Consider the following 13834-nt stretch of genomic DNA (forward strand, 5'->3'; position numbering starts at 1 on the left):
TCTCTGTGGAAATCAGTAAACCCTTCCTAAGAGTGCCGATTTTAATTTTTGAGTTTTCAGTTTTCTTCCTCTTTTTGAAAAATCCTTTAATTAAAAAAAGAGAATTTTGTTACTTACCGTAAATTCTTTTTCTTATAGTTCCGTATTGGGAGACCCAGACCATGGGTGTTTAGCTTCTGCCTCTGGAGGACACACAAAGTACTACATTTAAAAGTGTAGCTCCTCCCTCTGAGCTTATACACCCCCTGGTAGCCAGTCCTAGCCAGTTTAGTGCAAAAGCTGAAGGAGAATAGCCACCCACAAGTAGAACCGAGTAAGAACCGGAACAACCGGAGACTCTGTCCACGACAACAGCCGGTGATAACACACGGAACAAGAAAATTGCCAACAGGCAACAGGGAGGGAGCTGGGTCTCCCAATACGGAACTATAAGAAAAATAATTTACGGTAAGTAACAAAATTCTCTTTTTCTTTATCGTTCCTTTGGGAGACCCAGACCATGGGACGTTCCAAAGCTGTCCCTGGGTGGGAATAAACAGAAAAAACTAAGAAGTAGGCGGAGCCTAACTTCACAAGTGGGCGACAGCCGACTGAAGAATGCGTCTGCCCAAGCTCGCATCTGCCGAAGCATGAGCATGCACTTGGTAGTGCTTCGAAAAGGTATGCAGGCTAGTCCAAGTGGCAGCCTGACAGACTTGTTGAGCCGTAGCCTGGTGCCTAAAAGCCCAAGAGGCACCGACAGCTCTGGTCGAGTGTGCTTTGATCCCCAGCGGGGGAGGCACCTGAGTACTCTGGTAGGCGTCTGAAATGGTTGATCTAATCCAACGGGCCAAGGTCGGCTTAGAAGCAGAGAGACCCTTGCGCCGCCCTGTGGTTAGCACAAAAAGAGAGGTGCACCGCCTAAGCGCAGCGGTGCGAGACACAGATCCGGAGAGCACGCACCAGATCTAGAGTATGCAGCGCTTTCTCAAAGCGATGAACAGGGGCCGGACAGAAGGAAGGCAAGGAAATATCCTGATTAAGGTGGAAGGGAGAGACCACCTTAGGAAGAAAGTCCGGGGTCGGACGGAGAACTACCTTGTCTTGGTGAAAAAACAAAAAAGGTGACTCCGAGGAGAGCGCAGCCAAATCAGAGACTCTCCTGAGAGAAGTTATGGCAACTAGAAAGGCCACCTTTTGAGAAAGACGATACAAAGAAACCTCCCTAAGGGGCTCGAAAGGGGGTTTCTGCAATACCGTGAAGACCAAGTTAAGGTCCCAGGGATCCAAGGGCTGCCGATAAGGCGGAATGATGTGAGACGCACCTTGCATGAAGGTGCGGACCTGAGCCAGCCGGGCGAGACGCCGCTGGAACAGCACTGATAGAGCTGAGACTTGTCCCTTGAGAGAGTTGAGGGACAGTCCTAGCTGCAGACCGGACTGTAAAAAAGACAGAAGGGTCGGCAACGAGAATGGCCAAGGAGAATGGCCGGAAGAGCGACACCAGGACAGGAAAATTTTCCAAGTCCTGTGATAGATCTTGACGAAGGAAGACTTACGGGCCCGAGTCATAGTGGAGATGACTTCAGGAGGAATACCAGAAGCCGTCAAAATCCAGGACTCAAGAGCCACGCCGTCAATTTGAGTGCCGCAGAATTCGGGCGGAAAAACGGACCTTGCGAGAGCAGGTCTGGACGGTCCGGAAGATGCCACGGCATCTCCACGGACAGTTGGAGCAGGTCCGGATACCAAGCTCGCCTGGGCCAGTCCGGCGCAATGAGGATGACTCGACGGCCCTCCATTCTGATCTTGCGCAGGACTCTGGGCAAGAGATCTAGGGGGGGAAACACGTAGGACAGACGAAACTGGGACCAGTCTTGAACCAGAGCGTCCGCGGCGAAGGCCTGAGGATCGTGGGAGCAAGCCACGTAAACCGGAACCTTGTTGTTGTGACGGGATGCCATTAGGTCCACGTCCGGAGTGCCCCACTTGCTGCAGATTGACTGAAACACTGCCGGGTGCAGGGACCACTCGCCACCGTCCACGGATTGACGGCTGAGATAATCTGCCTCCCAGTTTTCTACGCCAGGGATGTGGACTGCGGATATGGTGGACTTGGAGTCCTCCGCCCATTGAAGAATGCGTTGGACCTCCAACATTGCCAGGCGGCTGCGTGTCCCGCCTTGGTGATTGATGTAGGCAACCGCTGTCGCGTTGTCTGACTGGACTCGAATGTGCCTGCCCGCCAACAGGTGGTGAAAGGCTAGGAGAGCTAGAAGCACAGCTCTGGTTTCCAGCACATTGATTGAAAGGGCTGACTCGGATTCCAAGTGCCCTGTGCTCTGTGGTGGAGATGTACCGCTCCCCAGCCGGATAGGCTGGCATCCGTGGTGAGAATCACCCAGGACGGAGTCAGGAAGGAGCGCCCTTGGGACAGGGAGAGGGGTCGAAGCCACCACTGAAGAGAGCTCCTGGTCCGTGGCGACAGAGCCACTAACCTCTGTAAGGAGGAAGGATGCTTGTCCCAACAGCGGAGAATGTCCAGCTGCAGAGGACGCAGATGGAACTGGGCAAAGGGAACCGCCTCCATGGAGGCCACCATTTGACCCAGAACCTGCATCAGACGCCTGAGGGTATAACGGCGGGGCCTCAGGAGAGAGCGCACCGCCAACCGGAGTGACAGCTGTTTGTCTAAGGGCAACTTCACAAGTGCCGGCAAAGTCTCGAACTGAATCCCTAGGTACGTGAGACTCTGGGTCGGAGTCAGAGTGGATTTGGGAAGATTGACAATCCACCCGAATTGGGCTAGGGTGGCGAGAGTGAGCGAAACACTCCGCTGACAGTCTGCGCTGGATGTACCCTTGACCAGAAGGTCGTCCAGATAAGGAAGCACTGCTAACCCCTGGAGGTGCAGGACTGCAATCACTGCCGCCATGACCTTGGTGAATACCCGAGGGGTCGTGGCTAACCCGAAGGGGAGAGCCACGAATTGGAAATGATCCTCTCCTATCGCAAAACGTAACCAACGCTGATGTGACACTGCGATTGGCACATGTAGATAGGCATCTCTGATGTCGATGGACGCCAGGAACTCCCCTTGGGTCATAGAGGCAATGACTGATCGCAGAGACTCAATGCGAAAATGCCGCACCCGGACATGCTTGTTGAGAAGCTTGAGATCCAGGATGGGCCGGAAGGTACCGTCCTTTTTTGGAACTAGGAAGAGATTTGAGTAAAAACCTCTGAACCGTTCCTGAGTGGGAACTGGGACAATCACTCCGTTTGCCTGCAAGGACGCCATGGCCTGCGAGAAGGCGGCGGCCTTGGAGCAGGGGGGAGTTGAGAGAAAAAATCTGTTTGGAGGGCTGGAAGAGAATTCTATCCTGTAGCCGTGAGATATGATGTCTCTCACCAACTGATCGGAGACTTGCTTTAACCAAGCGTCGCCAAAGTGGGAGAGCCTGCCACCGACTAAGGACGTGGCTGGAGCGGGCCGAGAGTCATGAGGAAGCTGCCTTAGTGGCAGAACCTCCTGCGGTCTTCTGCGGACGCGCTTTTGGGCGCCAGTTGGATTTCTGATCCTTGGCTGAGTTAGCGGACGAGGCGTAAGGCTTAGAGGATGACCAGTTGGAGGAACGAACGGAACGAAACCTCGATTGATTCCTACCCTGGGCGGGTTTCCTGGTCTTGGTTTGTGGCATGGAAGTACTCTTCCCGCCAGTAGCTTCTTTAATGATTTCATCCAGCTGTTCACCAAACAGCCGTGAACCAGCAAAAGGGAGCCCAGCAAGAAACTTCTTGGAAGAAGCATCTGCCTTCCACTCTCGAAGCCACAAAATCCTGCGGATAACAAGAGAATTAGCTGAAGCCACCGCAGTGCGGTGAGCAGCCTCTAGCATGGCAGACATGGCATAGGATGAAAAAGCTGGAGCCTGAGCAGTTAAGGTAACCATCTCAGGCATAGATTCCTTGGTGAGGGAATGCATCTCCTCTAGAGAAGCAGAGATGGCTTTGAGAGCCCACACGGCTGCAAAAGTCGGGGAAAACGCGGTCCCCGCAGCTTCATACACAGATTTGGCCAGAAGGTCAATCTGACGGTCAGTGGAATCCTTAAGTGAGGTGCCGTCAGCCACCGACACAACGGTCCGGGCTGAGAGCCTAGACACCGGGGGGTCTACCTTTGGGGAGTGAGACCACTCCTTGACCACCTCAGGTGGAAATGGAAACCGGTCATCAGAACCACGCTTTGGAAAGCGTTTGTCAGGGCAGGCCCTGGGTTTGGTCACAGCGGTCTGAAAACTGGAGTGGTTAAAGAACACACTCTTCACTCTCTTAGGCGAGGTAAACTGCTGTTTTTCTGCCAAAGAGAGTTGCTCCTCTGACACTGGCGGATTGAGATCCAGCACAGAATTAATAGAAGCAATCAAATCACTAAGATCTGAGTCACCCTCAGAGAAATCGATGGGATACATAGCCTCCGAGCCCCCAGTGAGAGCATCCTCCTCATCTTGAGAGTCAGCTCTTGAGGCAGAGCCGTGGGATGGGGAGGGGGAGGAAACCCTGCGCCTTCTCTTAGAAGGACGGGGTCTGGGATCAGATGATGAATCCTCCGTGAGCTCCGATGGACGGAGGTCAGAGGATAGGAGTCCTCTGTCAAGAGTATTAGAGGCACCCTGTGAGGGGGGCTGATGCATATTCATCAAAGTCCTGGACAAAAGCCCCATGGACTCAGCAAATGACTGGGATATGGACCTAGAAAAGGACTCTACCCAGGCCGGGGGTTCAATCACAGGTGCAGCAGCAGCCTGAGAGACCACTGGGGGTGAGACTCCAGGCTGTGGCACCGCCAAGTTAGAGCAGATATCACAATGTGGATAGGTGCTCGGCTCAGGCAGCAGGAGCTTACATGCAGTGCATGCAGAATCAAGCTTTGGAGCCTTGCTCCTTGTGTGAGACATGCTGCTGGAGTGGGGGCTTTGCAGAGAATGAACCCCAGGGAGAATATACAGAGGTCCACAACCGGAGACCGGCTGTGGCTTACCAGACCGCTGAGCGCGGTGTTGTGTGCCCTCCAGATCCCGAAGCCCGGTCCCCCAGTCGCAGCACCTCAGCAGAGATGCAGAATGCAGGATGTCCCAGAGCAGAGTGAACTCTGCCTGAGAAGAGGGCGTTCCTATAAAAGAGCGGGAACTGGAGGGCTATAGAGACCTGCAGGGAAGGATGGACGCCCCAGCAGTGGGGAGTGTCCCTCCCCTGTGTAGAACGGCCGCCGGGAGGAGCCGAACCTGTCCCTCTGCATGAGTGACATGCGAGGCCAGGAAAATGAAACTAGGCCTCCGGCAAAGCCGGGGCCTAAATTTAAGTGGCGAGGCCGACAAGCAGGCACCATCGGCGCGGTTCTCAGGCAAAAGCTAGAGAACCCGCCGGAAAAGTTAAAACAATCACATACAGCATACTCTCCCCTTACAATAAAGAACCGGGACCCCCAACATAAACGTCTCAGGTACTTAGCTGCTGAGACGCAGGGCCATGTCCCTGGGGATGAGTGCTCCGGTCCAACAGAATCCTCAAGGGGCTGTGGATGGAGACCGGACTCCTGCCAGGCATGGAGACCGTGCTGGCTTCCACTTCAAGCCAGAGCCCAGAAGGGATGGTGAAGGAGCGCGGCATGTAAGGCTGCAGCCTTGTAAATCAACCTTAACAACACCGCCGACACAGTGGGGTGAGAAGGGACATGCCGGGAGTCCAGACATGGACCCGCTTTTCTTCAAACTCTTTCCAAAAGTCAAACAAATCAGATGAGAATGCATGTGTGGATGTATGCCTCCTGACACAAAGCAATAAACTGGCTAGGACTGGCTACCAGGGGGTGTATAAGCTCAGAGGGAGGAGCTACACTTTTAAGTGTAGTACTTTGTGTGTCCTCCGGAGGCAGAAGCTAAACACCCATGGTCTGGGTCTCCCAAACGAACGATAAAGAAACTTTAGTTTGCCTTTAACATACAGTCATGGTCGAAAGAGTTGGCACCCTTGAAATTGTTTGTGAAAATGAAGTATTCCTCACAGAAAATTATTTCAGTTACACTTGTTTTGTTATATACATGTTTATTTCCTTTGTGTGTATTGGAACAACACAAAAAAAAAACCTGAGAAAAGAAAAGGAACTTGGACATAATTTGACAATAAACCCCAAAAATGAGCTGAAAAGAAATGGTTGCCACCTTTCCAAATTTGTAGGTAAACTACTTTGTTTCATGGATGTGATGCTCGTTCAATCTCACCTGTGGCAAGTAAAATGTGTGGGTAATATGAAAATCACACCTGAAATCAGATAAAAAGAGAGAAGTTGACTCAATTTTTGCATTGTCTTTGTGTGCCACACTAAGCATGGAGAACAGAAAGAGGAGAAGAGAACTGTCTGAGGACTTGAAAACCCAAACTGTTGAAAAATATCAACAATTTCAAGGGTACAAGTCCATCTCTAGAGATCTTGGTTTTTTTTTTCAACACTGTGCAACATAGGTTTACAAGCCATGGCACTGTAGCTAATCAGTCTGGACGTGGACAGCAGAGAAAAATTGATGAAAGGTTGCAACACAGGATAGTCCGAATAGTGGATAAGCAGCTGCAATCAAGTTCCAAAGAAATTCAAGCTATCCTGCAAGCTCAGGGTGCATCAATGTCAGTGCAAACTATCTGTTAACAATTGAATGAATTGGAACACTATGGCAGGAGGATCTCTCTGGAAAAGCACTTTGTGGACAAATGAAAATAAGATAGAGCTTTTTGGTAAACCACGTCATTCTACTGTTTACCAAAAACAGATTGAGACCTACAAATAAATAAAACACAGGACCTACAGTCAAATATGGTTGAGGCTCAAAGATGTTCTGGAGTGGTTTTGCTGCCTTTGACACTGGGTGCCTTTGACTGTGTGCTGAAGATTACCAAAGGATTTTGGATCGCAATATAGTGCCCAGTGTCAGAAAGCTGGGTATCCTGTACATTCTAGGTCATGGGTCTCCCAACAGGGCAATGTCTCCAAACATACTTCATTGAGCCCCCAAAAATGGATGTAAACAAAGTCCTGGGGAGTTCTGAAGTGGGAGCAATGATTCTGGAACTAAATCCCATTGAACATCTTAAAATTGCTGTTGGGAGAAGGCATCTTCAAATATGAGGGACTTGGAGCAGTTTGCAAGAGAATAGTCCAAAATTCCAGCTGAAGGTGTAAGAAGCTTGTTGATGGTCATGAGAAGTGATTGATTGCAGTTATTTATTCCAAAGAGTGCAACGAAATGTTAAGTTGAGGGTGCCAACAATTTTTTTCCGGACCACTTTTGGGGGTTTGTGTGAATTGCCTTTTTATTCCTCTTTTTTTTTTTTTTTTTTTTTAGTTGCTCCAAAACAGACAAAGGAAATAAATGTGTGTATAAAAAAACCCATATGTAATTGCAATAATTTTCTGGGACAAATATATCATTTTCTGGAACAATTTTAAGGGTGCCAACATTTTCGACCATGACTGTAATAGTATTAACGCTTTTTTTGCGGGATGAGCTACAATTTTGTACCTTGATACCTTTCTTTTTACCATATAATGTACTGAAAACCTATGAACAAAATTCCACAGGGGGATGTAATTGTAAAAAAAAACAACAAAAAAATTGAGGATTGTGTGGTGTAAAAATGACCCAGCATCATGGCTCTTCAGGTCAAATTATGGCTATAAAAACGTAAGATATTTTTATTACTTTGTCTTTTAGTAGTTTAAAAAAATGTAAAATTCTGAAGAAAATCACTTTGCGTGAACTTCTGAAAATTATAACGTTTTGATTATTCCACTAATGAAGCTTTACGTGGCCCCAAGTGGTGAACGCTAACGAGAATGATATACACCCACTTCAATGGCAACCATTTACATGCTATTCAAAATGTACAGTATCTTGTGTGTTCCCCCATTCTTTTTCTTTATTTCTGCTGTAAATTGGATGTCGGAAAGGGGTCCAGGACCTAAGCAAAGTGTGGAAAGTAAGTTTCTATCTCTGCAAAAGGATGGACACTCAAGGCCCCGTTACACGCAGAGATAAATCTTTGGCAGATCTGGTTGCAGTGAAATCATGGACATATTGTTCCATTTGTACACAGCCACAAACCGGGCACTGATTATCCACAATTTCACTGCAACCACAGATCTGCCGCAGATTTATCTCTGTGTGTGACAGGGCCTTTAGTGAGAGATTGTTGCTCTGTGTTGAGCTGGCTTCAGATTCAGAGTGGAATAAGTCGGCATCTGAAGTCAAGTTCTTCGAGATCTAGAGGAAACTGATGTTGCCTCATCTAACACCGAACTCACTGGATTAATTCTTAGCCTTATTTAGCTCAAGATGTTTGGATCTCTGTGTTTGCAAGATATAACTGGGCCCAGAACAAACGTTATCACTAAAAACTGGCCGGCCTGTTACTATCCTTGTTTGTTTCTAATTCCTCATGGACCCATTTTACTGATCCTAAATTCAAGGACCAAAACAATTTGAAGAGTTAAAAAACTATTTTACTTTGTGGAAAAAGTTGAATCCAGAATAAAATAATATAGCATACTCATCTTATTGATTACTTGATGCTCCTCTTCCAATGCTGCTCTGATACCCAGCCGGCTCCCCGCTTCCATGTCTGGCCAAATGTGTGACACTTTCACCCAACGATTGACCGAAGCAGTGACCAATGCGTCTCTGATGTGACCAGTAATTGACTTCAGCAATCACATCAGTACGTCCAGAACACAATGTATGGAGATCAGCTTGCTATTTTTAGGGTATGTGCGCACGTTGCTTTTTACCTGCTTTTTACCTGCTTTTTTGCTGCTTTTTCTTCTGCGCTGTTTAATGCCAAAATGGATGTGTTCTTCTATTCAAGCAAAGTCTATGGGAATTTGGGTTTCTTGTTCACACTATGTTGTTCAAAATGCTGCCTTTTTGTGGCAGAACTTTGGTCAAAAACTCAGCTTTTCAAAGAAGCAACATGTCAATTGTTTTTGCCATTTGGGTTTTGCACTGCAAAGCTGAGTTTTTGACCAAATTTCTGCCACAAAAAGGCAGCATTTTGAACAACATAGTGTGAACAAGAAACCCAAATTCCCATAGACTTTGCTTGAATAGAAGAACACATCCATTTTGGCATTAAACAGCGCAGAAGAAAAAGCAGCAAAAAAGCAGGTAAAAAGCAGGTAAAAAGCAACGTGCGCACATACCCTTATTCTTCTAAAATGCTAGTGCATGCTGTTATCATCTCCCGCCTCAACTACTACAACAGGGGTCTCAAACTCGGCTGGGTATATGGGCCACACACAAAAAAAAAAAAAAATGTATTTGGGTGACCGCGTTCTTTGTAGGACAAAGTGACATTTTTAGTAATACCATATAATTATTTAATATAACAAATTGAGAAAAAGACATGGATCGCACATCCCAAAAATACATTGATCTAAAAGCCGCTAGGCAAAATTTTTTATAGAACGTGAGGTTCTTAGTTACCATTCTGATCAGACTGTATTAAGCCCACTGCCACGTCACGGTGAACCTCTAGAGTGGGTCCCTATCCTAAGCCTTTGTGGTGCGGCACTGTGCACCAACCACTGCTGCAGCGACAAAGCACCAGCAGGGCAGGCGACCCGGTGCCTCACAGCACCCATGCTGCAAGGCTCCAGGCCGCACTGCCCCACCGTCACGACACCACCACAACAGCGGCCACTGCACAGTACCAACACACAGTGAGAGGAGCTGCGCACTCACCTCCCACTGGCTCCCATAAGTGAACTGGGAGCAAAAAAGGCTGACCCCTCTTGCAGTCTCCTGCTAATTAAAAACACCTGTGCCAAATGGGGGGAGTGCAGATCCAAGCAAAAAAAGGAGGGGGATAGAACATATTAATATAACAAATGGAGAAAAAGACATAGATCGCACATCCCAAAAATACATTGATCTAAAAGCCGCTAGGCAAAAATTTTTATAGAACGTGAGGTTCTTAGTTACCATTCTGATCAGACTGTATTAAACCCACTGCCACGTCACGGCGAACCTCTAGAGTGGGTCCCTATCCTAAGCCTTTTTTGCTCCCAGTTCACTTATGGGAGCCAGTGGGAGGTGAGTGCGCAGCTCCTCTCACTGTGTGTTGGTGCTGTGTAGTGGCCGCTGTTGTGGTGGTGTCGTGACAGTGGGGCAGTGCGGCCTGGAGCCTTGGGGGCTTTGCCTTGCAGCATGGGTGCTGTGAGGCACCGGGTCGCCTGCCCTGCTGGTGCTTTGTCGCTGCAGCAGTGGTTGGTGCACAGTGCCACACCACAAAGGTTTAGGATAGGGACCCACTCTAGAGGTTCACCGTGACGTGGCAGTGGGCTTAATACAGTCTGATCAGAATGGTAACTAAGAACCTCCCGTTCTATTTAAATTTTTGCCTAGCGGCTTTTAGATCAATGTATTTTTGGGATGTGCGATCCATGTCTTTTTCTCCATTGTTATATATAATTATTTCTATACAACATAGGATCACTTTTTTTCATTTTTCACTCTTTATTTAAAATGGCATTCATCGTATGGGTTATGGTATGTTTTTATAGCTTGAATCATTATGAATGTGGCGATAATATGCAATTTTTAATTTTAGTTGCTATATAAAAAAGCAATTTTAATGGTAGACTTTTTCATGCCATATTTAGAGTTTTGTTTTACATTTTATCCCCTTTTTGTAAGTAATATTGTTTTACAATTGGCACCATATAGTCACTTTGGTCAACATCTTGTGGTAATTTTCCCATCGGGTCCTCATCTTGTAGCAATGTGCCCATCCTTCTTCCCATGCTGTAGTAAGGTGTCCCATCCTTGTCCCCATCCTGTAGTAATGTGCCCTATCCTGGTCCCCTTCTTGTAGTAATGCCTCATCCTGGTCCCCATCCTGTAGTAATGTGTTTATTCTTGTCCCTTGTAAGAATGTTCCCATCCTGTAGTAATGTGTCTATCCCTGTCCCCTGTAAGAATGTTCCCACCTTGTCCACATCCTGTAGTAATGTGCCCCATCCTTGTCCCTCTCCTGTAGTATTATGCCCATCCTGGTCCCCCTCCTGTAGTAATGTGCCCTATCTTGGTCCCCATCCTGTAGATATGTACCCATCCTGGTCTCCTTGTAGTATTGTGCCCATCCTGGTCTCCTTGTAGTAATGTGCCCATACTGTAGTATTATGCCCATACAGATCTCCTTGTAGTAATGTCCCCATCCTGTAGTATTGTGCCGATCCTGGTCTCCTTGTACCAATGTCTTCATCCTGTAGTAATGTTCCCATTCTGCAGTATTGTGCCCATCTTACTCAGTATTGTGCCCATCCTGGTCTCCTTGTACTAATGTGCCCATCCTGTAGTAATGTGCCCATCTTTGTCCCCATCTTATAATAATGTCTCATCCTGTAGTAATTTCCCCTTATATGCCGTTCCTCATATACACATAAAAAAAGATTCTTCTCTCCTGTCCTCCGTTCCCTCAGTATACTCTTCCCTGCTTCTTCTTGCGGCCCATAGGTCCGTGGACCCAGTGACGATCACGGCTAGTGCCCACAGTTGTCAGCGCATTATTTCATTTGAATGAAATGCGGGTGCCGTACTCAGCTCTCTCTCTGGCACCTCAATCCAATGGAATCCGCCGGCCAGAGTCCAGCACTTGACATCATATCACTACGTAAGCTGCTGGCCTGTGACTGGCCGGCGGCCGTCTTTGGTATAGCTGAAGAGAGCTCAGCGCGGTGCCAGTAGTTCATTCAAATGAAATAAAGTGCTGACTACTGTGGCCCCGACACCGATCGTCACGGGGCCCACGGTCCTGCGGTCCGCAAGAGGAAGCCCTAGGGGCCGCATGCAGCCAGCTGGCCGCATGTTTGAGACCTCTGTACTACAGTATCCTCCTCTGTGGCCTACATGTCTTGCACCTTTGCAGTTCATCCTCAACTCTGCTGGCCAACTAATCCACCTCTCTATTAGCAATTCCCTTGCCTCTCCCCTCAGCAAATCCCTTCATTGGCTCCCAATTCCCAAAAGTATTCAGTTTAAATTACTGACATTGATCTACAAAGCCATTCATAATCTCTCACCTCCATATATCTCCGAACTAATATTCCGATATCTTCCAACATGTAATCTTCGGTCCTCCCAAGATCTCCATCTCTCCTCCACACTTGTATGTTCTTCACCCAATTGCCTCCAAGACTTCTCCGGAGTATCCTCCATTCTCCAGTCAGCACATTGGAAACTTTCAGGTGGAACTTGAAAACACATCTCTTCAAGAAAAATTACAGCCTGCGTTAATCGTGCTGCCACCTCACCACAACCGGAGCAGTCACAACTCCCCTACCTATGGTCTCTTTCCCCATTATCCTGTAAGCTGAAAGTTTAAAAATTCAACATGTAAGTGCAGCAGCAAATCTATCAGAACAGTGAAGAGTGTACACAGCATTTTGTGGTCACTACTCACCTGGGTAGTCATATGTAGGACTCTCCTCTTTACACCACTCCTCACCCCTCTCATATATCTCTGTAGTATTAATATGGGTCAGATCTTCACCCTGAAACAAATATTGTAAAAGTCAGACAGATAGATGCATAATAAATCCTGCAAGAAACAAACTGAGCAAAAAATAATATGTATTTATTAGAACCAATCAAGCAATATAACCTATAATCTAATTAAAAAATGTAATACATGAGTGGAAAAAAAAAATTGTTACTTTAATATCAAAATTGTTTACAAAAATACAAAAAAAATCCCAATGTAGAACAAAATACATAAAACTCCCCAAAAATTAGAGAAGCTAAAAAAGACACAACCAGTGATGCATATAGTTGCATGAATTCTAACCAGTGTATTTAGTTATCTATCATCTAGAGATAAGCGAACCCGAACAGTTAAGTTCGGTGTTTAAACCCAACACAGACTTTACAAAAAGATCAGCCTTCGAGTTTGGGTGCTTTAGGTAGGCTGACCACTTGAGCGAGCATCGGTGTGCTCGGGTACGGTGGGTGTTTGGCCCAGTGCAAGCTGCTTGAGATGTTTGAATCGCTCACACTGGGGGTAAAATTAGTGTTATCGGATGTAGAGTGTTTAAAAAAAAAGTCCATTTTTCATTTTAGGTTTTACCTCGACCACACTCTTCTAAGTACACTCATTATATGACTTCATGTACAAACCTAACAAAGTTGGCAATTTCTTAAATACTGACCTCATTTTATCTGGCTCTGATAGCATGACTCATTTAAAGTTGCTCAGATCACTTGATTTGCCCATTCTAATGTGGATTCATAATTAATCTTAATAACTTGGATTTTATGCTGTCTCTGAGGTCACCTGTCCAATTTCCAAATAGAAAAGCTCAAATCATGAACAAAAACAATGTTTAAAACAAAATGACCAGTCAGAATATAATACTGGTAAATAAAACAAAGACTTTCACAGCCGTCTACACATCATAGGGGAAATTTCATTCATGACACCTTCTCTCCATCTACCTGATGATCCTGAGGAACATTCGGATCTTCTTGTTTACAATCCTGTGGAAGAAGAGGACGGGGACATCTCTCTGGTGTTGTCCTCTTACTGGATATAACTGGAGAAAACACATAAACGGAATTAATTAATTCTTCACATATAAATAATTATATGCCATGTCTATTTAGTCCTGTCTATTACCTGGTGATTTGAGGGGTAGGGATACCTCCATCATGACATCCTCGTAAACATCTTTGTGCCCTTCTAAATACTCCCACTCTTCCATAGAGAAATAGACGGTGACATCCTGACACCTTATAGGAACCTGACACAT

General features: G+C 46.7%; 1 protein-coding gene across 1 annotated transcript in view; it reads right to left on the bottom strand.

The window, feature by feature from the left end:
* The window catches only part of LOC142312873 (uncharacterized), a 346266-nt gene that overhangs the window by 186253 nt on the left and 146179 nt on the right, over nucleotides 1-13834 (bottom strand). Inside the window, exons 18-22 of the mRNA XM_075351858.1 lie at nucleotides 13702-13825; nucleotides 13521-13618; nucleotides 12490-12580; nucleotides 12370-12399; nucleotides 12110-12295 (exon numbers count right to left, since the gene is read on the bottom strand). Coding sequence (XP_075207973.1) covers nucleotides 12110-12295; nucleotides 12370-12399; nucleotides 12490-12580; nucleotides 13521-13618; nucleotides 13702-13825 — 529 coding nt within the window. The remainder of the gene's footprint in view (nucleotides 1-12109; nucleotides 12296-12369; nucleotides 12400-12489; nucleotides 12581-13520; nucleotides 13619-13701; nucleotides 13826-13834) is intronic.

This window comes from Anomaloglossus baeobatrachus, chromosome 5 (assembly GCF_048569485.1).
Source record: "Anomaloglossus baeobatrachus isolate aAnoBae1 chromosome 5, aAnoBae1.hap1, whole genome shotgun sequence".
Lineage (NCBI taxonomy): Eukaryota > Metazoa > Chordata > Amphibia > Anura > Aromobatidae > Anomaloglossus > Anomaloglossus baeobatrachus.